General features: G+C 42.4%; 1 protein-coding gene across 2 annotated transcripts in view; it reads left to right on the top strand.

Moving 5' to 3' along the window:
* The first annotated feature begins 5,798 nt into the window (after positions 1 to 5,798).
* The window catches only part of dock3 (dedicator of cytokinesis 3), a 64,561-nt gene continuing 46,627 nt past the window's right edge, over positions 5,799 to 23,732 (top strand). For both annotated transcript variants that reach the window (XM_086124239.1, XM_086124249.1), the window contains exons 1-4: positions 5,799 to 6,376; positions 16,296 to 16,379; positions 18,198 to 18,238; positions 22,259 to 22,314. In XM_086124239.1, the coding sequence (XP_085980365.1) occupies positions 6,340 to 6,376; positions 16,296 to 16,379; positions 18,198 to 18,238; positions 22,259 to 22,314 (218 nt within the window). In that variant the 5' untranslated portion in view covers positions 5,799 to 6,339. The remainder of the gene's footprint in view (positions 6,377 to 16,295; positions 16,380 to 18,197; positions 18,239 to 22,258; positions 22,315 to 23,732) is intronic.

Here is a 23,732-nt window from a genome sequence, read left to right on the forward strand (position 1 = left end):
AGTAAATATGAGTGACTGTTATTTTGTTAAGAATAAACAAGTGTTTGTCAAAACTCAGTAAGTCTTTCCTCCTTCGGCTGTCCAACAAGCACATGTCCAAGGCTGGTTTCCTCCTTGGCTGACACCACCACGTTACATGTTACATGTTACATGTGTTTGTTTCAGTCGATAAAAATGTTTGCTTCACTAGCAGAAGTACCAGTCACGAACAGCGCGCAGTTATCCGATTTTTATGGTCAGAAGGTACTGTATGTCTGGGGCTGAAATTCACCAGAGGTTCTGAACACAATATGGAAACAGCGCACGATCAAAATGAAGTGTGTACGAGTGGATTGAAAAAATGTCAAGTGGCCGGACCGAGCTTGTTCACGGAGTGGCCATTTAACAATCGGTCAAACAAATATATCACCCGATCGCGATCACCGTGACGCTCAAGTTCCCGCGTGAAGGGAAAATTGCATCAAACTTAAACACAAGCTGTAGCGTAAAGTGCGGATAATTTTTGACTTACCCTCGTAAAAAGCATCACAAGGGCAAGTGTTTAAAAAGAGTTAAGATTTAAAAAATATGCACATAACCTCCTCTCTGAGCAACCACCTTATCGTGTTGTAGGGGTTTTGTGTTTCCCGGTGATCCTAGAAGCTAATTTGTCCCGCCCTTTCGGGAGACCTTGGGGAAGGTGCTGGGGGGCACTCCCACTGGGGACTCCCTCGTTTTGCTCAGGAACTTCAATGCTCACATGAGCAATGACAGTGAGACCAGCAAGGGTGTGATTGGGAGGAATGAGTGAAGCTATGGAGAACAACTTATGGATGGCTTCGAGGAAATTCTGCCCTCCCATTCGACGTTTCATTAGGGCACAGGTGTCAAACTCAAGCACGTGTATGTACCGAAATCTCAAATTGTCATGTGTAGTAAATAACGTTGAGATTTTGCAATAATTGTGTTACCCTGTGTACACTCACTTGAACAGTAATTGAACAAACTATTATAATTGACTGATTTTAAAACGAGTAAGCTATTAATTTGTTGTGTACAAGTAATAATTTTGTGGTTTCACTGTCAACGACCCTTCGAGGGAATGCGCAACTCCAAATTGGCCCGTGACTAAAATGAGTTTGACGCCTCTGCATTGGGGGAAGCAGTGCACTATGTGTATACTCTGTGTATTATGGAGATTGGGCATTGCTCTGTTCCGCAAGGCTCTGGGTGTTGTGGGGCTATCCTGGTTGATATGCCTCTACAGTCTACACCATTGCATGAAGTTTGGGGACAGTGTCTCTAGATTGGGCAGACTGGGGTGATGGTTCTTCTTTCTAAGAAGGGTATCCAGAAGGCGTGTTCCAAATGAAGGGGTGAGGTATTCACAGTCTTCACCCTCCCTGGTACGGTCTACTCAGGGGTGCTGGAGATGACTGTCCATCGGGAAGTTGAATCTCAGATTCAGGAGCAGTGTAGTTTTCATCCTGGCCATGGAACAGTGGATCAACTCTACACCAGCAGAGTCCTTGAGGGTGCATGGGAGTTTGCCCAAACACTCTACATGTGGTTTTTTTGGACTTGGAAAAGGCATTCAAGTGTGTTCATAGGGGGATTTCTGTGGGGGGTAGTCAGCTGGGATAGGCTCCAGCACCCCCTGCGACCCTGTTCAGGATGAGCGGTGTTGAAAATGGATGGATGGATGGATGTTCAGCTTTGCCAGTGACCTCAGTGACAGAAAGAGAAAATAAACGATCCTCTATTAGATGGCAGAAACTAAACTTGTATGACTCAAGAGCTAGAAACGGTGTCACTGTTAATGTCCGTTATGTCATTGTTATACTGTCTCTATGTGATCTTATATATAGTGTCCAATAAGGCTCATTCAGGTAGTGTTGAACTGCGGAGACACACGGTCCTCGCACGCGTCTAACTGTTTTAGTGTATGATTATTGTTTGTTTGTTAGTGTTTAAAGCGGTTTAAAGCATGAACGGACTCAAGTGGATTACGAACGACCTCAATAAAATACAGTCGATGCGCCTCAGTCAAGACGCGTAGCAAACTACACTAAGATGAACTATATACATCATTGACATGTGTGACTTTTTTGATTGTCACAGTGTCATGTGATTTTTTTCAAACTTAAAATATGTGCCTTGGCTCAATAAAGGTTGGCAATCACAGCTGTAGTGAATTCCATCTATTCATCCATTTTCTAATAAACACCAGTGTTGTGTCCAAGGACCGTCAACCCAAGGCCAAGGCCAAGGACTTGACTCCGAGGCCAAGGCCAAGGACCAAGGACTGATTTTGAAGCTGAGGCCTAGCCGAGGACATGTATAAAACAATGCTATCATACCACTTGGCAGGTCTTCATGATTTGCAACACCCCTCCATCATAACCCTTTGCACTCCCTAACGCTTGAATGAAGCGTTTTTATTCAAAGAGTAGAACAGTCAGGGTACGTGTTATTTATACTGAGAAAAAAAATAAAATCATATGGTATACATTTATGAATTAATGTTTTAGTGCAGTAGTTTCCTAATATGAAGTAAATCAACACTCAACAGGCATGACATGGCACGGAAGACAAGTTGAGAAATGACTTTGCATAGAAGTCAATCACTGACTGCAGAAAAAGCGGTAATCTCTCAGTGATAATTTTACAGTTTACCGGCAGCGAGTCCCAGGGACTCGCTGATCAGAAAAGTATGAGTCCCATTATGCATTGAGAGAGTCCCAAATTTCGAATTCTGAAAGGGCCTACTTATTCAATTGCATATGATAATAACACAAACAACAACATATACATACAAATAAACAAATGCTGCAAAAATTTAAATAATTCAGGAGCAGGCCTGAGGATTTCGGAAATTCATGGTAACCGTTTTTCGGTTCCATCGGATTGCCCAATGGGAAACCACAATAACAAATGTTGGGTTCCGTAAAGGTTCATCATGGGAACCCATTTTTCTATTTTGACTGATATTGATAATCAAGAATTCCGAAACTCGAAAGTATAATGTTTCAAGGGTCAATGCTTGAAAACTATGCATTAACAATGAACATTACATCAGCAGCTGTGTACTCCAGGTTTATTCCAAAAAATAAATGGATCAAAAACTGGTGTACTCATGTGGCATCATCAGAGTATTTTTTTCCAATCTCACACTGCAAAGATTAATTGACTGGTAATCATTAATACAGGTAAGTATTGATGTGGCTTGACATCCTCTTCCCAAGATGATGCATGTGTAATCTAGGATCAATTTGACGAAAGAATTTAACACACGTCATCATTAGTTCTACCAACAGTTAACATTAGCATTACTACACCTTGTAACGAATGTTTTATTCATAAAGTTACCATGCTACAACCAGTAAATTATAGAATAACCAATACTGTTTCATAATATTTTTCACAGCGATTAGCCTACAAATCTAATGACCAATTTGCCTCGTAATCGTGCCTCCCGTCGTATTTCGCTCCCGCGTTCTGTGCATACGTCACAGGTGAGTTTAGTGATACGCCCTTTGGACGATTCATACGAAAAATCAGACAAGCATTCCCATTTCTTAAATATCGTAATTAGTAGACCTTGTTGAGTTTTTTTCGCCGCCAAACTTTCATCCGCGCGATTCCTCAGTTTGCGGACTAAAATAACAACCCGCATGCGCACATAACGTCATCTGTTGTGTCCCCCCCAACACTGAAAACAAAACAAAACGAAAGTAAATTAGAAGAAACACACTCACACACCACACCACATCACAAACACACATACTGGCGCAGTGAAATCGCGTGGATCACACAGTCAACTCAAGTGCGGTGACTTTTATAATTAAACTACTTTTCGGTACCGTGAAAATGACGCCACGGAAACGACACGCTACCGGTAACGATTGTTACTGTGAAATCCTCAGGCTTGCTGTAGTTTTTTTGTTTGTTTGTTTTGACTGAGAAAATTCCTTGCGTCCCAAAAACGCACATTGTTTGGAACTGCGCGTCCCGTGGGTTAATTATGCGTCTAGGACGCGGGACGCAGAGGTAACGAGATGGCTGATCTCTAAACATTCTCTGAGTACTACTATTATATCCACTACCACTAATACTACATTAATTAATACCTTCAACTTCACAATAATAATAATAAATAATTAAATCAACCATGATTTTAAACTACGGTATGTATTATCAATATTCATTATTCCAAACATGAGAAAGCATTCAGCAAACACAACTGGAATCGAGCAAAAGGACTCCAAATCCCAACGGCCAAACCCGGAAGTGAAGTGCCGGCATTATTGACTCCAGCTGTAACGCAAATTACTTGGTTCAAACAAACATTCTAGTGCGACCGCACAAACGTGACGACTGTGCAAAAATAACGAAATAAAAGACACCACTGTTACAGAAAGGCTTTACACGCTATTTAAACTGCCGATCGCGAACGGAACGAACCGTGATTGAATGGATTTTGTTTGATTTCTTCATGATTATTGCGGTCCTCGGGCCCACTTTATATCTGTGGACGAAGGATAAGAGGCTCAAATCCTTCGTTGTGTTCGAGGACCGGCAACCCAAGGACTTGACTCCAAGGCCAAGGACCAAGGACTTGACTCTGAGGCCAAGGCCAAGGACCAAGGACCGAGGACCGACTTTCGGTCCTCGAGCCGATCTTCGAGGCCAAGAACCGGCTCGAGGAACACATCACTGATAAACACCCTAAGGACCCTTCCAAGGCTGTAGCGATGGTCCACTGCTCCTTCTGAACCTGAGATTCAACTTCCTGATGGAGACTGCTCTCCTTACCAGGGAGGCTGAGGACTGTGATACCCCTGAGTTGGAACACAGCCTCTGGACCACACCCCGTTTTGCCGCATTCGCAGGCACTGTCTCCAATGTTCACACGATGTTGTAAAGGCGTGTCAACCAGCACAGCCCCACAATCGACTCTTTAGGAACTCAGAGCGGATCTCATCCACTCCCAGGACCTTGCCACCGAGGAGCTTTTTAACTACCACAGTGACCTCACGACCAGAGATAGGAGAACCCAATTCAGAGACTCCAGACTGTGCTTCTCATGGACACATTGGTGGAACTGAGGAGGTCTTCAAAATGTTCTCCCCACTGACTCATCTCCTCCCAAAGTCGAGGTCAGCTGTGCCCAATCCCCACTACGCACAGCTTCCCCCTCCTGAGACACTGAATCATGGACCAGAATTTACTTGAAGCCGTCCCAGAGGTTGTTTTCCATGACCTCACAGAACTTGTTCCTCCCACTCTCAATCACATCCCTTAAGTCTCACTGTCATTTCCCATCTATCTATCTATCTATCTATCTATCTATCTATCTATCTATCTATCTATCTATCTATCTATCTATCTATCTATCTATCTATCTATCTATCTATCTATCTATCTATCTATCTATCTATCTATCCATCCATCCATCCTTGCAATGCTATACTGTATATGCATGCATATGCTATTCAGATATAGAAGTGGAGGTGGTTTGCACCAATGTCCAAATCACATTACAGCATGACAAAGCATTGTACTGATGGCATGTTGAAGTGACTCAACGGGGGATGTATACCCTCCTCCTACATGAGCGTGGCATGTATAGCACCGATGGGGGCCGTGGAATGGGCGGTGCATCCTGGTCTGCGCACACTGGTTGGAGGGAGCTCGCGCACGCAAACGGGAGGAACTGCAGTTTGTGTGTGTGTGTGTGTGTGACTGGGGGGGGGGGGTGAGAGAGAGAAAGAGGGAGAGAGAGAGAGAGCGCAGATTCGCATCCGCTTGACACATCGGTGTTGACAAAATGAGTCACGTGACCCGCACGAAGATGGCGTATCTCACTCTATATTGCAGCCTCCTCTCGATTCCTCTTGCGCCAACTCGGATCTGTTTACGTTGCGACATCGACGTTAACCAGCGTCTCATTCTCCTCCCCTCGCGGCTCACCTGCAGACTCTAGAAGACTTTTCTTTCTTTCTAAAAATGCCACTGGATGAGAAGATTTTGAAAGCTACCTGCGCTTGACTTGAAATGCGGCTGGAATAACACCTTTGTGGAAACCGCGAGGCACTTGCGCGTGCGCGTGTCCTCAAGCTAGTCACGGAGACTGCATCAGACTGGAGACACGGGCCGGAAAATAATAATTACAATTAAGTGAAGATCAAACGCTGTGTTCTTTGATGCTCCTTGCTCCTCACCACCATTACTGTGCACACCGACGACAGAATTCTAGTGGAGACATGTAGAACACCGTCCTCGTCCTCTTCATCCCATCTTTTTTCTAAACCGACATCATCTGCTGACATCGACACAATGTGGCACAAATAATCAAATATGTGGATTCCTACCGAAGAGGAGAAAATCGGAGTTGGTGAGTCAACTGCACCTTTTATCGTTTATTAGCGACGTTTGTTGTTTTCTAATGGCGTTTCACTAAGATACACCCGCCGACACATGCCACCAGTTCATATTAATTCCCTCTGATCAAGCAAATTTCACCCACTGAAAAACAACATCCACTTATAATGGCTGCAGAGCGGGGCGGTGGGGGTGGTATGGGGGTAGATATTGCGTGGGATGATGCAGCCTCCAGTCCGAGCCACCACCTCGGAGATGAGATCTCAGTGTGCTCAGGTGTTGATGGAATGAATCACGCCTGTATTCACCGCTTGGTTTGGCGGAAATTCGTCCATTTTGCATTTTTACAGCGTTCTATCCACCGGCCAATATGAAGTCGTAAGTGGGTGTATGGTTTGATTGGCGTTACAACGACCACCAGGGGGGACTCTGACCCTAACAGGTGTACGCGGGGTTTACCTGTAACTTCTCTCTGCTTGGGGCGGGGGGCGTTGTGGGCTTGACCCCGAATCTCTCTCTCTCTCTCTCTCTCACACACACACACACACACACACACACACACACACACACACACACACACACACACACACACACACACACACACACACGCACGCACACACGCACACACACGCACGCACGCACGCACGCACGCACGCACACAGATACACTCACGCTAAATCGATAGATAGACACACAGATTGACTATTTACCACCTGCACTCACCCACACATGTACAATTTGTTGGTGCAAGATGCTGTAAAAAGCTAGTCAAAACAAACTCAACAGATTCTGTTATCACTCATGACTGCAATTTATCCAGGGATGAACAATTCATCGAATACATCGCAATGTACTGGAATGCAATTTTCAAATCGAAAAAGTTATTTGGAAGAAAAAAAACCCACAACAAAAATTGCTGCTTCATTTTGGTTGATTGGTAAGGTTTATTTTTTTATATACAGTGTTCCCTCGCTACTTTGTGGTTCAGTTATTTGCGGTTTTACTCAATCATGGGGTTTTCATTTATGACCATAACTTAATGTAGTGGGGTTTACCTTGCTATTTCATGTTTTAATTTCTAAATTTCTTCCTTCTAAGTGAGACCGGTCAAAATATGTCAATTGTTTTGAGGTAAAATTTGTTTTACAAAAAACAAGATCATGAACATTGGAGCTCGTCGCTCCCCAAATCTCCATTAATACATTTGAAAATATGCTCATTACTTCACTCAGACCGAATACCAACATTGAATGCCCGTTACCTATGATTCCTCAGGCGACACTATATTAAAAAAATCAACAGGAATGTGTAAAGGATATCACCGCATGGGCTCAGGAACACTTTTGAAAACCACTATCAGTAAATACAGCTGGGCTTTACATCCGTAATTGCTGTACATCATGCTTCGTCATCAAATATGGGAAAGAATTTCAAATCCAAAGCTTGAACAACTAGTGACCTCAGTTCCCAAGCGTTGATTATCTAATATTAATGGTTGAAAGAAAGGGTGATGTAACACAGTGGTAAATGTTCCCATTTCCCAGCTTTTTTTCGGGAGGGGAGCCTGTTGCAGACATAAAATTCTAAGTTCATTATTATTTGATAAAACAATAAAATTTATCATTTTGAACGTTACATCTTTGGAGTGCATTGAATTGAATCTAGCTTGAACATTTGGAAATCATTCTATTCTGTTTTTATGAATGTTTAATACAACATCCCAACTTCATTGGAATTGGGTTTGTATTTTGAATAAATCTGAGATTGCTGATCGTAATACTGATTATTTTGTTGCTTGTGTTTGATGAAAAAAATAGACATAGGAAGAGGACCTTTAAAAAATTCTGGCATATTAAATTGTAATTGCAATATTTAAGAAAACAAGAGCAATTTGATTAATTTTCAAAACATGCTGCTCAAAAATCAACACAGCGGTCTTGAAATGTGCCTGCATGTGACCTTTTATGTGCCACCTTTTTTCACTGAAACAAGGCCATGAATTAGATGGCTGTTCGCGGCTATGCGCACGTGGCTCATGCACATGATTATGTCACGGCACATTAAATAATCAAGCTGACTGCTGCGTCACCACTATTTGTAATGGACACTCCGAGGATCAGATGTGATCATGACAGAATGAGCCCTTGCGTTTTGGTGCTAAGCCTAGCTTTCCAAGTAATGTCTGCATTCACTGTATATATTAAGGGTGTTTTGAGCCGTGGAAAAATTCCAGCTGTTTTTTGGGCGGTCATTTTCGATGATGACACGATTGGTTTTAAAGCATATCATTTTCGTTTTTTGAAAATTCATTTTCAGTTCATATTGTCTAATATGTTTTTTTTTAAATTGGTGACAGCTTTGCACACCTGTCTCACAGTTTCTAAATTGTGAGTCTCTGGCCTTCTTGCGTTGAGTTTACATGTCTTCCTGAAACTTGTGTATTTTATTTTCTCCTGGCACTTCGGTTTCCTCCTGCATTCCAAAAACTGTGCATGCTCTGTTCACTGAAGACTCCAAATTGTCCTAAGCAATTTAAGCATGTAAGCCCAGACTTCCCCCACCCCAGCCACTTCATCCAGCTTGTCCTGGGGGATGCCAAGGTGTTCCCAATCCAGCTTGAAGATATTGTCTCTCTAGCATGTCCTGAATATTCCTTGAGGCCTCCTCCCAGTGGGACATGCCTGGAACACTTCACCAGGCATGCGTCCAGATGGCATCCAAACAAGATGCCCGAGCCACCTCATCTGGCTCCTCTCAATGCTGAGGAGCAGCGGCTCTACTCTGAGACTCTCTGGATGACCGAGCTTCTCACCTTTTCTCTAAAGTAGAGCCGGGACTCCTTGTAGAGGAAACTCGTTTTGGTCGCTTGTATCCGGGATTTTTTTCTTTCGGTCATGACCCACCACATTTGTGACCATAGGTGAGGGTGGGAACATCATAGATTGACCAGTAAATCAAGAGCTTTGCCTTCTGTCTCTGCTCCCGCGTCACCAAGACGGATCGATACATAGTCCGTATTACTGCAGCCCCCCGTTGATCTCGCGCTCCATCCTCCCCTTACTCAGGAAATAAACAAAATACATCTTAAAAATTCATAAAATAAATAAATAAACAAACAAGATCCCAAGATGCTTGGACTCCTCCACTCGGGGAAAAATGTCCTCCCCAACTCGGAGAGAGCACTCCGCCCTTTTCGATTGAGGACTATGGTCTCAGATTTGGAGGTGCTGATTTTCATCCCAACCGCTTCACACTCAGCTATGAACCGCTCCGCTGAGGATTGAAGATCACCGCTTGAAAAAGCCTACAGTACTACACCATCTGCAAAAAGCAGGACTGTAATTTCAATTTCATTCAACTTAAAACAGTGACAGTTTTGGTGATTTATTCTTGAATAAAATGTTCTCGAACAACAGCAGCCCATTTGTGCGGTTGAAAAGTGTTTTATGTTGGACAGATAGCTTTTTGTTATCTCACCTTTTTCTGCATTCCCCCCTTAGGGGCTGTTGTACACTTAGGCAGGAATGTGCCTCATTGGTCCTCAAGCAAGGTCGTTCAGCCACACGTGTTTTATTTTCATGAGCAAGAACAGGGAAGCCTTTTTCATGGCTACCTCTTCTGATATACAGTGTTCAGGAGAAAATGAATCCTCATGCTGCAGTCTTGTGGATGAAATTGCATAGAGTACATAGTTTAGGGTGCATTGATACAGCAAATTGTTTATGCGGTACTGCAATATAGGAAACTGAAATGTGTTGTCAGAGAAGGCCAACCTGCACCTATTAAGGTCCTATGAGTTCAAATGTGCAGTAAATGTGACATGAAGGCATTTCAAAATCCCAATAATGTTGTTATTTGCTAATGTGGTGCAGTTGCGCTCCTGCGATACTGAACAGACCTTAAAACTATGACGCATCAGGTGCAATATTCGTCTCAATTACCTGCAATCATCTCATAAAAGGCCCACTGCAACTCTGGGGTGTTCTTGTCACTAATGGATTTCTATACACAAAACACACATACGCGCACGCTCGCGCGCACACACACACACACACACACACACACACACACACACACACACACACACACCACTGTAATTGTATTAAATTAAGTCTCTTTCTTTCTTGCATCCTTGCAGGTTTCAAAATAAAGTGTTGTGCATTTTCTCCAAGCTTTAATGGGAATTTCTCCATTGTGAGACAAATAAAGGTTTTCTTATCTTATCTTAACATGCTTGATGCCGTTGCTCACCATGTGGTGTCTGAAATCTAAACATTTAGCAGCAAAAAGTACATTTCTGGACAATGTAACCTATCTTTTTGGGGGTCTTTGCACATTAATGCCCACATCAGACTACACGAATGTCGCCTGATTTTGAGCCGACCGACATGTTGCAGATCTTTGTCTGCAACATGTCGCTCTGAGCCGAATTTGGGTTGTCTTGACAAGTCACAGACTCTGTCGTGTCACATGCTCAACGACAGACACCTCACGACCAGGACGATGAAAGTCTGGCACGTCAGAATTTTTGTTCTTCTGCCCGCATAGTGTGACATGTCCCATGTTGTCCTTAGATCGATCTTTAGCACTGACCAATAGGAAGACACTACTGCCCTCCTACTTATGACAAAAGACTGGACATTACGCATACAATCACAATGTGGTGTACGGTATTCAAAAAGTGACTTGAACAAAAGGGGGGGATATTAGAAAGTATACATAGCCTTTCAATTCATGTTAATTTTGCTAAGTGCACAGTAGCTAATTAGCAAATGTGGTGTCATTGAACAAATTTGCTACCCCAAGTTCTTTTTGGAGAACACACAGTCTACACCGCCCTCTTCCCACCATCCAGGAACAGGTCCATAGTCGCGCTTTTTAAAAATTTTTTATTGACCTTTTCTAAACAAAGAAACAATGTACATGCACATTACGCCTCCCTCGACATGACTTTGACAGCTGCTTGTCCTGCTTGCCTGATGGACATGTGACGATGGACTGAATCTTGACAGAAGCACACGACGATTGGGCGAAGTCTGTTCGGTGAAGGCCTTGTAGTGTAACATCTCGCCCCGTCGCAAGACACAGAATGATATTTATGTGGAAATTTGACAGCCCGGCCGTCGTGAATGACAAAAAATTCATGTTGTTTGAGAAGGCCATAAGTCAAACCTGAAACTCACCTCATCACAAATTTCTGTTTGTCTGAATATTTGCTTTGTTTTTTTGTTTTTTAGATGTGCCTGATAGGAATTGCCTGACTGAGTGTCTGATTACCGGTACCTGAATGTCACCACCTGCTGAGAGGGCTCTATTTTATTATGCACAACTTTTCTTGCTTCTAAAAGAGAAAATAAGATTTTGAATGAACATATCACTGCAGTGTCAAAGACTTGAGGTCAAATTACACCTGTTCTTGAGACCTGTAGCGCAAAGCACTGGCAGATACTACCAGATATTTGGAATGTTGAAGAAAATTGGAGCCATGGCGATGTAACTCACTAAAGGTAGTACCGGTATATTAAAATACAGTAAGGGTTGCCAAAGACGGAGATGCTAACTTCCTTAGCATCAGCACAAGAAACTCAACTTTGCTGTTGTGATGTGATTGGTGCTGCTCCTTTGGACCAAATGCTTCATACTGCTGTCCCGCTTTTTTTGTTGTTGCCAAAGGCACTGAGAGATTGCAGCGGGTTAACTAACATTTGCACAGATGCTCTCACAGTTTTTTCATAATACAGTGAATGACCAGACTTGGGGAACCAAACTAATGTCATAATGTGGTGTTAAGGCTAAACAAACACACAAACAAACAAACAAAACCCTACTCTTGCTTTGTATTTTGAGAAATTCAGCCTTTTTTTGCTGAAGATGATAGCATGTCTAATCCTCCTCAATTCTGCCGTTCATGCCTACAGAAAGTGACGTCGATAGGTTCATTTTATAACGTACTGTATATCTTGGGCCATGATTATTGATGGTTAGATCGACTACTGTGTACAGACGAAAGGGGTCGCTATAAACCAGTTTGTACGATATTTTTGTTTTATCCAATGCACGTGCTCTCTCTCAATCCGTTTTGTATACAGTATTGAAATGTGTTCTTACGTTTTAAAAGTGTGTTTTAAGTCCTTAAAAATCTGAAGTGGTGAAAATGCGAAACACATGACTAGGAATTATTTCAGGTGCTATTTCCGTATCACAACTTTTCTTTATTGGGGTGGGGGTGGCGGTCTGGAGGGGGCATGTTATTTAATTGAATTTCAATACAAATTCAACACAGTAGATTTCCTATTTTTGAACCAAAATTTGGTTTAGTCAAATGGTAAAATGGTGCAGGAGAATCCTTGAACCCAATTTTTCAATGCTGCTCACAAAAACGTGATCATGCAACTCAATTGCCGCACAGTCTGCACCAGTACTGCGTGGCAGAGCAAAAGGGCTGTGGTTCTGCGGACTTCCCCGGCATCCTTTAATCAGCGTGTTTTGGATGGGCGCTTCGCTGGTTATGTTTAGAGGATATGCTCATGCCCTGCAGCCTTAGACACACCGAAAGCCTGTTTGCCCAGGTTCTGAGTTTTCTGAGGGAGGCCTCTCAAAACATGAATCTCTCATCTCTCTCTCAAATATGACATCGTCTTCATTTTAAAGCGAACCGAACAGACCTCCATCCTTTTACCTTGTAATGGACGCCATGCAGCATGTTAACTTAGGCTCAGCGGTGGCGTGCAGCAGCGAAAAGCTTGCCATTTTAAAATATAGTACCCTCATCCTCCAAGCAGTTGCAGTGAAAAGAGCGCTGCAGTTTGTCGCTGGTCTGTTGCCATAGTAACCCTCGGCAGAGGACCTGAGCACTCGTTACTCTGAAACAAGCAGCAGATCCGAGCCAGAGCCCCTCCTTATCTTCCTCCCCCTCACTGGGTCCCATGGCTAGTTCATTAGCATAATGATTCACAGCTAGCGGACCTTCAAGGGCCGCCGTTTGTGGGTTTTAACTTTGTCAACGGAGCGCTGTCATTGTTAAACAAGTTTGTCTTCACCGAAGCCTTTCTACTGTGTGTAGCATGCCTCATGTTGCCACTTTACTGTGGCACTTGTTCCCTCAAGAAAAAAAACAAAACATGTCCTTAATTTGTGTTTGAATCATTTGTGTGCACGGTCAAGGACTGCATAATGTTGCACATTACAATCAGGTGACACAGAAGACCTATGCAGATGCCTACTCACTATACCAGGGGGTATTATGTAGTATTTATTCCCTGAAGCCCCACGAGCCTTTGCTTGAACTATGGGCACAACTTTTGGTATGAACCAGAACCGACATTTACTGTACATGTTAACTGGGAACTTTACACGACAGTTGCAGATTTAAGACACACCCGACTCAACATGACAATTAGTTATTACACGCCCACTTGGCCATCTGTGGCTGGTTCATTTTGTGTACAATTTAAAACAACTTATACTTACTTATGTCTTGAAATTTGATTTAAGTTTTTTTTTCTGTTTTTAATAAATGCATTTTTTAAAAAATTGTAAAAAAAAAATAAAAAAATCATATTTTCACGAATGAAGGATTCAGTGAATGTGCACATGAACTGGTTGAGTTCGGTACCTCTAATCAGGTTAAGAACCACTGCTATAGACGGTGGGGCAATGAGCAATCTCTAAAGCGCCGAGGCGTATCACTACCTACACAGTGACAAAGTTGCTCGCGTTTATTTACGTCAAAGGAGCCGTCCGTCCCAGCCAAACCCATAATCTTGTATCAAATTCATAGTTCCCACTTCATGGTAACCACACTAGCTATGTGCTCCAAAAAACAAAGAAAACCGAGTGCATAATAACAGCAGCAACCTTACAGAAGGATCAAGATAAAAAACACAGAATTGGTGACCAATTTATTGTGTCTGAAAGTGTTATCCAACCCCCCATACACATGAACTCATATTTGATGTTCTTGTGACACTGCTCTAAAACCTTCAGTGGCACCCGGTGAGTCTTCTGCGATGGTTGTCGCAACGCAAGCGTGAAGTTCGATTCCTGTGTTGTGGCCTTTAGGACCACGCGTACGCTTAGATTTTTTCCCCCCAAAAGATTTTCAGCTTAATCCTTCTGTGGTCTTCGTCCCTAAGTAGGCGCTAGAAACTGCACCGATTCAACTTCATCTGGTTCTTAGCACAACCGGCAATAGCGCAACAAATTCCGAAGCTGTGCAAGACATTTTTTTCAATGCTATGGTCAAATAAACTGCGCCGGGAAACGAAGGCTGTTGCAACTAATGGCTCCCTGCTACTTCCGTTGTCTTACAGGAAGTCGTTCCTATCATTGTTTCTTCATCAGAGTACTTTGGAATAAGGTGGATGAAGCTGTTTGGCCACCCTGCCTGTGAGGGCTCCAATTTGCCAGCTCAATTAACTAAATATTGCTCACATTACAAGCTGTTTAAAAATTAATTACTTATTAAAATGACAACCCACTTCAGGAGTGAGGTTTGTGTGTGTGTGGTGTGACAGGGTTTTTATGCTGTTGAGTATTTTACTTCTTTAGACCTGTGTTTTTCAAACTTTTTTGAGCCAAGGCACACTTCTTTCATTGAAAAAATCTCGCGGCACACCACTAGCTGAAAATGTGAACCCCCCCCCCCCGCTTATTTTCACAATTAACGTGTTATATTGTTACTATGCCCGTTTTTAACATTGAAGAATGATGTTATACCAGCTTGAATTGGAAGCAAATGAGCACAAAGAAAAAAGTATTTTATCATCTTTCATATTTATTGTTTCACTGTCGTCCTGCATTCATGCGGCACAAATTCACTTGTCTCTAGTGGTCGAAACACAAGGCAATTGGCTAGCTGTTGCTGCCCCTTGCGGTATGGGATGGTACTACACATGATTACATTCTGGGCGATAGACCACACAGGCATACAAATTGGATATCATACCGCGGCACACCTGACAATGTGCCGCGGCACAGGGTTTGAAAAACACTGCTTTAGACCCTGTCAAGTGAAATCAAAGATTTGTTTCTGAATAAAAAAAGAGATAAACGCTGAAAACTTGCCCAGACAGAGAACTTTATTATACTCGATTGTGGAGATCAAACGGGAAACTGTTTTTCGCCATTTCGGTGTTCCTGATTTTTTTTCTTTTTTTTTTTGGAGTTAAAACGGCACCCAGTGACACACACGCGTGAGCATCACTCCTCCCCAACTACATAAAAAAACTTAAGCCCAGAAAGCAAATGCCCCAATTTACAGAACATTATTTAAAATCCCAACCAAGGAGGTGAGGCCCCAAACGAGCCATTCGCCCCTCCGCTGGCCAAGTCTCAATACCTGGGGCTTTTCGAGGAGGAAGTCCTCTAGCTGGACACATGTGAGAGGAGGGAGACCGACGGGATGCATTAAAAATTGAGCTGTAATCCACCAAGAGCATCCTGGTGTAGCCCAGCTGCTGCTGCTGCTGCTGCTGCTGTTGGTGGCTCGGCAGAGATTGGAGAACTGCGGTGGTATCCCCTGTGAATCTGTTCAAGCGCTATGCAAACTGGTAGAGGTCCAAGTCTGGAGGGCGATAGCCAGGGACAGCGGTTACTACAGTGGACAGTTTATCATGTTATCAGGTTACAAGGTGCAGGAAAGTGTGAAACAACTTCACTTTGGACTGGCCACCCGGTGCGACACCTCATTCGTGCATGCGTGGCGGCCCATGAAGCATTTTACCTCAAACTTGGGGAAAGAATAGACTGCGTGGCGCCGACAGCCATCTGAACTGAGCGGAGGACAGGTGGGACTCGATGCTCACTTCATGGTCCATCTGTTTTTTTAGAATTCCCCCCTCTCAAGCACAGAGCTCTGTTACCTGACCTGAAGACAGCGAGGCGGGCTTATCACTCTTGTCTCATCTCTTGTTTTTTTTTTTTTTTTACAGTTATCTGCAACTTCCGGTCACCGATATGTCAGGCCCTTGTCCTGGAAATCGGGGAGACTGTTCAGATTCTGGAGAAAAGTGAAGGTAAAGTGTTTTCTGCATGGATATGACAAACAATGGCTCGGCTAATTGTGAATTTCTTTGCGTTAAAAGTCAATCTCAGTTTCATCACATCATAAATCATTTTCCCCACATGCTTTTGGTAGATTTTGTGTGTGGTAGATTGCTGCTTGATCTTGGACACAATCAGGAGCTTCCAGGAATTCTGCTGCTTGTAATATTGCCGCCAGCGTCTTCTTCGCAGCATCTCTGTCCGCTTTTCTTCTCCTCGAAAAACAAAGAACTTAATCAGAGTCGCACTGGCAACAATGCTGTATAACACAAACTTAAATGTGATTGGTCAGTCCTGTCTGCAGTTGTCACAAAAGCTGCCATTTTCACAATGGAGAACATGTACCGACTGCACAAGAGACAGTGGAAGGTATTGATTTCAGAGGTGCGGCTATCGAAAATCCTTGGAATCAATTATTCCATCGATTGATTATTGATTAGTCTAGTAATCAGATACATTTTCATTTCGCAAGAGAGCTTATTGCAAAATAATTTTTTTCCGATGAATGTTTTTGAGCTGATTACAACTGTTTGTTTGGAATTGTTGAAATGATTAAGCAAACCAAATAAACATCTATTCATCGGAAGGCTTATCCTCACTCGGTTCGTGGGCCAAATACACAACAGCGAAGCTGAAACTCAGAGCTGCTTCTTGGCTGTTGATTCATGCAAACGAAAGGCTGCCAATTTGATATACACTTACTAGGCTGGCTCAGGTTCAACCACGTCAATTTCAGGTTAGTCATACTACAGTTGGTAATTATATTCATAACACATTAACTTAACTATTATGCTTTCTGGAGATGAGGATTCAGTTACTGCTTTATTCCACATACTGTGTCAGAAAATGAGGACTCATTTTGTGAAGGTTCATCGACTATTGTAGCTTCTATTCGATGCGCCTAATAATGCAGTGTGCCCGATATATTTAAACAGTTTTAAACTAGGCCATTCATTGAATGTGCACCTTATAATCCAAAGCGCCTCATAGTGCAGAAAAGATGCTATCTATCTATCTCTCTCTCTCTCTCTCTCTCTCTCTCTCTCTCTCTCTCTCTATATATATATATATATATATATATATATATATAAAAAATTACACACTAAATTATCCCTAGCTGTGAGTGTGAGCGCACATGGTTGTTCGTCTCTGTGTGCCCTGCGATTGGCTGGCAACCGGTTCAGGGTGTCCCCCGCCTACTGCCCGAAGACGGCTGGGATAGGCTCCAGCACCCCCCGCGACCCTAGTGAGGATAAAGTGGTTCGAACAATGGATGGATGGATGGATATATATATATATATATAAATATATATATATACTGTATGTATATATATATATATATATAAATATATATATATATATACTGTATGTATATATTTTTTTCTTAAACCTTAAATTTGTTTCTTTTTTTTTTTGCATACAGATTTGTTTCTTTATCAATTTGAGTCTACATTGTAAATCTGTTAAGGTTTTTCTGTCGTGACTGTTTTTTTCCCAAGCATCTGAATAAGTTGGCATTTTAAAACAGAATTTATCGTGTGATGAATGAGAGACAGAATGCAATGTGGATAAAATATTTTATGGTCCTTTTTTGAAATTCCAGTATGTGCTGTGTTTTTCTGTTAATTTACTTATCTTTCTTTCTTACTGGTATGTTAATTTATAGCTTGTACTTTCTATATGGTTGCACAATAGGTGACCATAGTGCTTTGGTTTAATAACACACCAAAGACACACCTGTGTATGTTTTCAACAGGTTTCACGGTTTTGATTTTTGCCTTGTCCTTCAGGTTGGTACAGAGGCTTTTCAACTAAGAAGCCTTCAATCAAGGTAACATTTTTTCAAATTGTTATTGTTATTCAGTCAGCAGATGGTGCAGTTGGTGTTCTCATGAAACAGTCTTCACGTGCACAGTGTTCTCTCACTTTTTGCGGGAAATAAGTGAATTTCTGCGAAGTAGAGGTGGACGTTTTCTTTGTATTGATGAGGGCTGACCCCTGATGTGGTGACTCAAACTGATTATTGAATTTAGATTTGAAGATCAATGCCGAATTAGAATTTTCCCATTCGAGTCTGAACGGTACATAGCGTTTGTTGCGTCACAAAGGAATGTTGACTGGCCAAACTCCACGGACGCCCGTGTCACACTCTCGGACAGTCACGAAAGCCAGTTGGACAGGCAATCAAGGCCTTTGTCTTTAACTCATTCAGTACCAGCCAATTCTAGAGCAAGTCTGAAAAGACGTTTAAAAACGTCTTTGGGAGTGAATGAGTTAATTGTTGGGCACCGTAGGGTGTCGATGAAACGCTGCAGAAGTGCACTCGATTTACCCTTATGAACAAATAGGATCTTTCATTTGTTGGATTGTGAGGCATTTTTCGGGAAAAGCATAGTGAGTACCGTAGCCAATTCGAGTTCATACGGTATTTGCTTGTTAACATGAACAGGAATAGCAAACACAGATTCTGGGTGCAAGTTCGAGCTCTAACAGGTAGTTGTGGCGAAGAACCCTTTGAAAAATGTGAGGTAAACCCACAAGAGATTATGGTCATCAATGAAAACCCAGCGATAGACTGAAGCCACAATAATTGAACTGTGAAGTCGCATTTCATAGTTAGTTTAACCTGGACTTTGAAGTCAAACTGTTGTTCACTTCATCAAACTTTACAGTAACTTTTGTGTGGTGCCCTCGTTTTATTGTTTATTTGTTCGGATCCCCATTAGCTCTTCCCTTTGGCCCCTAAGGCTTAGGCACTGCAAGTCTTCATGGGGTCCGCTTAAAACAACAGTACATACATTTAAAAACATTCATTTGGAAAGAAAATACAAAAACAGTATACCGGTACATTAAAAAAGAAAGTTGATTTGGAAAAAAAAAGCAGCAGGTATTAAACCCCACATTCCATTTTAACATCATTTCATAAACAACTGTAAAAATTTCCTTGAACATCCTACAGTTCCTTTCCCAAATGTTTCTTTATTGGACTTTTGAATAGTGATTTCACATGACAGTTTGATCATTGACAATGGTGTCAAGTATTCCTTCAATCAAGGCCAAATCCAGGAGACTTTGCTTTGAAACAGGGAACTCAATTCCGACATTGTATTTTCCTGTAGGAGCAACTTTTTACAGACCATCTTTATTCAAGATGTGAAGTGGGAAGAAGCAAGGAAGTAGACCAATAGAAGATCGTCACCGCGGACCGAAATCAATAACCTGCACTGCAAAAAATACCCAACACATACGAGAGAGTGTTTTCGACAGCTGTAACATTCCTCCATGAGGAATTGCACAGTATATGCTGCAGAGTAGTCTGGAAACCCGAAGAACAAGTTGAATCTTGGAAAAGAGAGACCGATGCTTTTGAGGCACGCTCCCCACTGCTCTTAAGATAAGATAAGATAAGAAAACCTTTATTAGTCTCGCAATGGAGAAATTCCCAATTCACAGCAGCAAAGTTATGAAAGGAAGAAGTAGAACAACAAAATATAGGAGCTGCTGGAAAGGCAGCCACTCTCGCGGCGCCATTTTGAAGTCAAAATAACAAAAATAACACAACACAACTCATAGGACACAGACAGTCGTGCAATCTTTACCACTTTTCTGCATACATTTTGTTGTCTGAAGCACTTATAGATGAAAGAGGAGAGGATCAAAGTGTCCTTTCACCAGTGGATCAGAGACGTCATGCTGAAAATGTGCACACGTCTGCTACAAGCTACGTTTTGAAAGCAAACACGAAGCTGTAGCGTCCATTGACGAAAAGAGATTCGTTCACTTCTCCTGTCCCACGTAATCCACTTCAAACTCCTAGCCGCGACTCCCAGTTCCAAATCTGCATCGGCGCTCCGCGCTAACGCTCCTTTCCTCTCATCGTCGGCTCCTCAAGCCTTACATCCATCCAGCCGCAGACCGTTCAACAGCACCGATCTCTCCGCTGAACAAAGCGGGGCTGTGAAAAATGCTGCCCATTCCAGGCGCAAGACACAAGCGCCCCGGGACTGTCCAGCAACGACAGTCAAATGGCGCCGACATTCCTCCCAGTCAAAAACAGTGCTGGTATACCCATGCTGCCGAGAAGGCGCAACCACCAAGCACAGAGTCTCCTCCTTGATGAATGTCGTGGCCAAAAAATGCTGAAAAAAAGTCCACATCAGGTCCACACGACGTAACAACAAACACAAAGTGACAAAACAAACACAAAAACAACAAAAAAAAAGCAAGGCTCATGAGAGCACTTGCTGACGGCTGCCTACTCGGGCGCCATCTTGACTTCAAGGTTAACAGGTGCATGAGGGGCTGAGGCATGATGCGATTCATCTGGGCTTGGTTAAAAGAAATCACAAGAGCTGTCCATTCCCTGGGAATGGACTGTAGGTGTTTGTGACTGCAAGCTGTCCTTGTCCATTCCCATCAGCTATTTACAGTTCTTACTAATAACCCTCCATTTTGTTGTGCGCTCCGCTGCCCACGCTGGTTCGCCCCCGTACTCTCCGAATGCTCACAGACTTAATTTCACTTGCGGTAGCTAATTGCTCACATCTGGCAGATTGGAAATACAAGCTGCAGAAGTGACATTTGGCACCGTCTTTCTCAGCACTATTCTTCTGCGTGTTCATCTTCTGCTTTGTTACCACTTGGAAATGGCAAGAGCCCGATGAAGGCTTTCGAAATGGTTTATCAACTGGTTATGTGCACTGCAGTTTGTGAACGGTTTCTTGTGATCTAATAAACTGCTACGAGTCATGAAATAAGAGTGAGAGGGATCCCTCCTTGTCCCCTTTTATTATTTGTGTTATTAGCTAGTAAATTAATGATGACATGTCTTTCACTTGACAGTAAATGCCCCTTTCCTAATTATAAATGGTCTCAATTTAGAGCCATCAAAGGATTTGAGATTTAACAGCAAGACCATGTGCACTTATTATTGAAAACTGTTGTGCAGTGTGTAAGCATTTTGCTTTATCTAAAAGCAATTTATGGCACTTTTTGGAACATGGCCCCGCTGGATTCTTCTGTTAAACATACAGTAATCGTGTTTTTTTTTCTAGATAGTAATACATTTAAAAAGTGTGTCTAAACAAGTTGTAATGTCATTACAGTGGATGCTACACGCTATTCATTATTATTAGTGCCAGGCAGATTAATCGGACAGTTGATTTAATTGGCTGATTTTAGCTCTGTTTAGCATTGGCAAAAAAAAAAAAAAAAGGCCGATTTTTCTCTCTTTTACAAATTAATGTAAAGCAGTCAAATGCTCTGCCTGTAATTAAGATCTTTATTGTTGCAAGAGATCAAGAGAGAAGTTATTTCATTATTTACTTTTTAAAAATGTTATTATTTTTTGGGGGAATTTGATTCTGCCAAATGTTGGTCTCCCAAAAATTCATATCTGTCATTCCATCTTTCCTATAAATTTAATACATACAATATATCTGTGTTCAATTACATTCACGATATGTATGATACGTTTTAATGTGTCTGAAGCATGCACAAGTGATTTTCGGAGGCTTAAACTTCCAAAAATGTTTTTAATTTCTTCATGCCATGAATACTGTATTAACGTATGAACTATTTCTATTTTACATTTGCCTTTTTTTGTGCCGTTTGATAAGTTAAATGTGTTTAAAGCATGTGCAAGCGATCTTTTAAGACTTAAACTATGGATTATTTTCAACAGTATGTGATTTCTATATAGGGCTTGGAACAGAACCGAAGCAATTAACAGGGATCTTTGTACAGCTTCTATTTTGTAACCCACAACACAGTCACAAATCTGCTCTCCAATCAATCAATAACCTAATCCCGTCACAGTGTGTAACAACTCTGTCCCTGTGTGTGTCCACAGGGTATTTTCCCAGTCAGCTACATTCACTTGAAAAAATCCACAGTGACCAACAGAGGGTAAGCTGCATTTATTTGACAAGATTCTACATGCACGATGCATGTGTTCCAGAACTAATTGGAGTTTTGCGAAGGTTCATCAACTCAAACCTAAACTGTGCTGTGCTTGCATTCAGTAAAAGTGGAATGAGCCCAAAATATAATGACAACTATTGGACAGGAATTTTCCACTGAAAAACAAGAAGGACACAGCTGCTGGTATACAAGTTATGATCAGGGGCCAGCCTCAGGCAATATTTTATATGACTCCCCTTTCCATTGCCTAGTTACAAGTCTACAAAATAAACTAGTTGGTCATTTTTGGATGCAGCCCACAGAAGTTACTCAGCGTCTCCAGAAGTGGGTAGAGTAGCAGTAGAAAATAGTAGCCACTGTATTTAGTGTTTTGCGTGCAAGTGCAAATTTGGCAGAAAGCTCTGCGCCAAATTTCCATCTGTGTCGATGCACCTGGTGGAGTGGCAAAGGCAGACACATTCTGAGTTCTGCAGTCTTGTGCACATGGATGCCCGACGTATTTCATTGATAAATATGTAAAGAGTGGGCACCAACCCCTCTGAATTATTGTAGAATGTGTTCACACCCACAGTGGTGCAAACCTCCATCTTTTAGAGATGCCCGCTCGTCCTTGTCTGCGAAATGACCAACAGATTTTCTTTTGTCTAATTACAACTCACTTTTTTTGGCTTACAGTTCGGCCACTAGGTGGCGGCACAGTTTTGTTACATCTGAAAGAAGAGGAAAAAACAGGTAGCGTCAGCCTTATTTTTGTTGAAGAGATTAGAAAGATTATTGAAAGAGCATTTATATCGGGTGTGTCTATATTGTGGGGTGGTAGGCAGGGGTCTGGAAGTAACACCCGCAATGGAAGGGGATTTACTGTTCAACTGAACTATACGATAGAGATTCTTTTGTACCAGTGGTGGTCCCACAATTTGAGAATTACTGCTTTTCGAGATTGGCATGGTGGTGGTTGGCTGGTTACCACGTCCACCTCACGGTACAGAGGTTTGAATCTGGCCCTGGCCTTCCTGCGTGGAGTGCCTGCCTGTGTGGTTTTTCTCCAGGTACTCGGTTTCCTTCCACATTCCAAAAACATGCATGGTAGATTGAACGCTCTCAAGTGTCGCGAGGTGTGATTGTGAGCGTGAATGGTTGTTTGTCTATCTCTGCCTTGCGATGGGCTGGCAACCGGTTAAGGGTATTCCCCGCCTACTGCCCGAAGACAGCTGGGATAGGCTCCAGCGTACCCGCCACACTCGTGAGGATAAAGCAGTTCAGATAAAAGATGGAATTGGTTGGGTGCTATACAAGAATAATGAGGAGTACGAATGTTTAGTTGCCTTAACTCGTGGAACTTACCAGGAATTCCCTCTCCAGCTGGGTTTCTTCATGTTTGCGCTCAAACAATTAAAAAGTAC

This window comes from Hippocampus guttulatus, chromosome 1, assembly GCF_054856545.1.
Source record: "Hippocampus guttulatus isolate MCC_2025c chromosome 1, RoL_Hgut_1.0, whole genome shotgun sequence".
NCBI classification, from domain to species: domain Eukaryota; kingdom Metazoa; phylum Chordata; class Actinopteri; order Syngnathiformes; family Syngnathidae; genus Hippocampus; species Hippocampus guttulatus.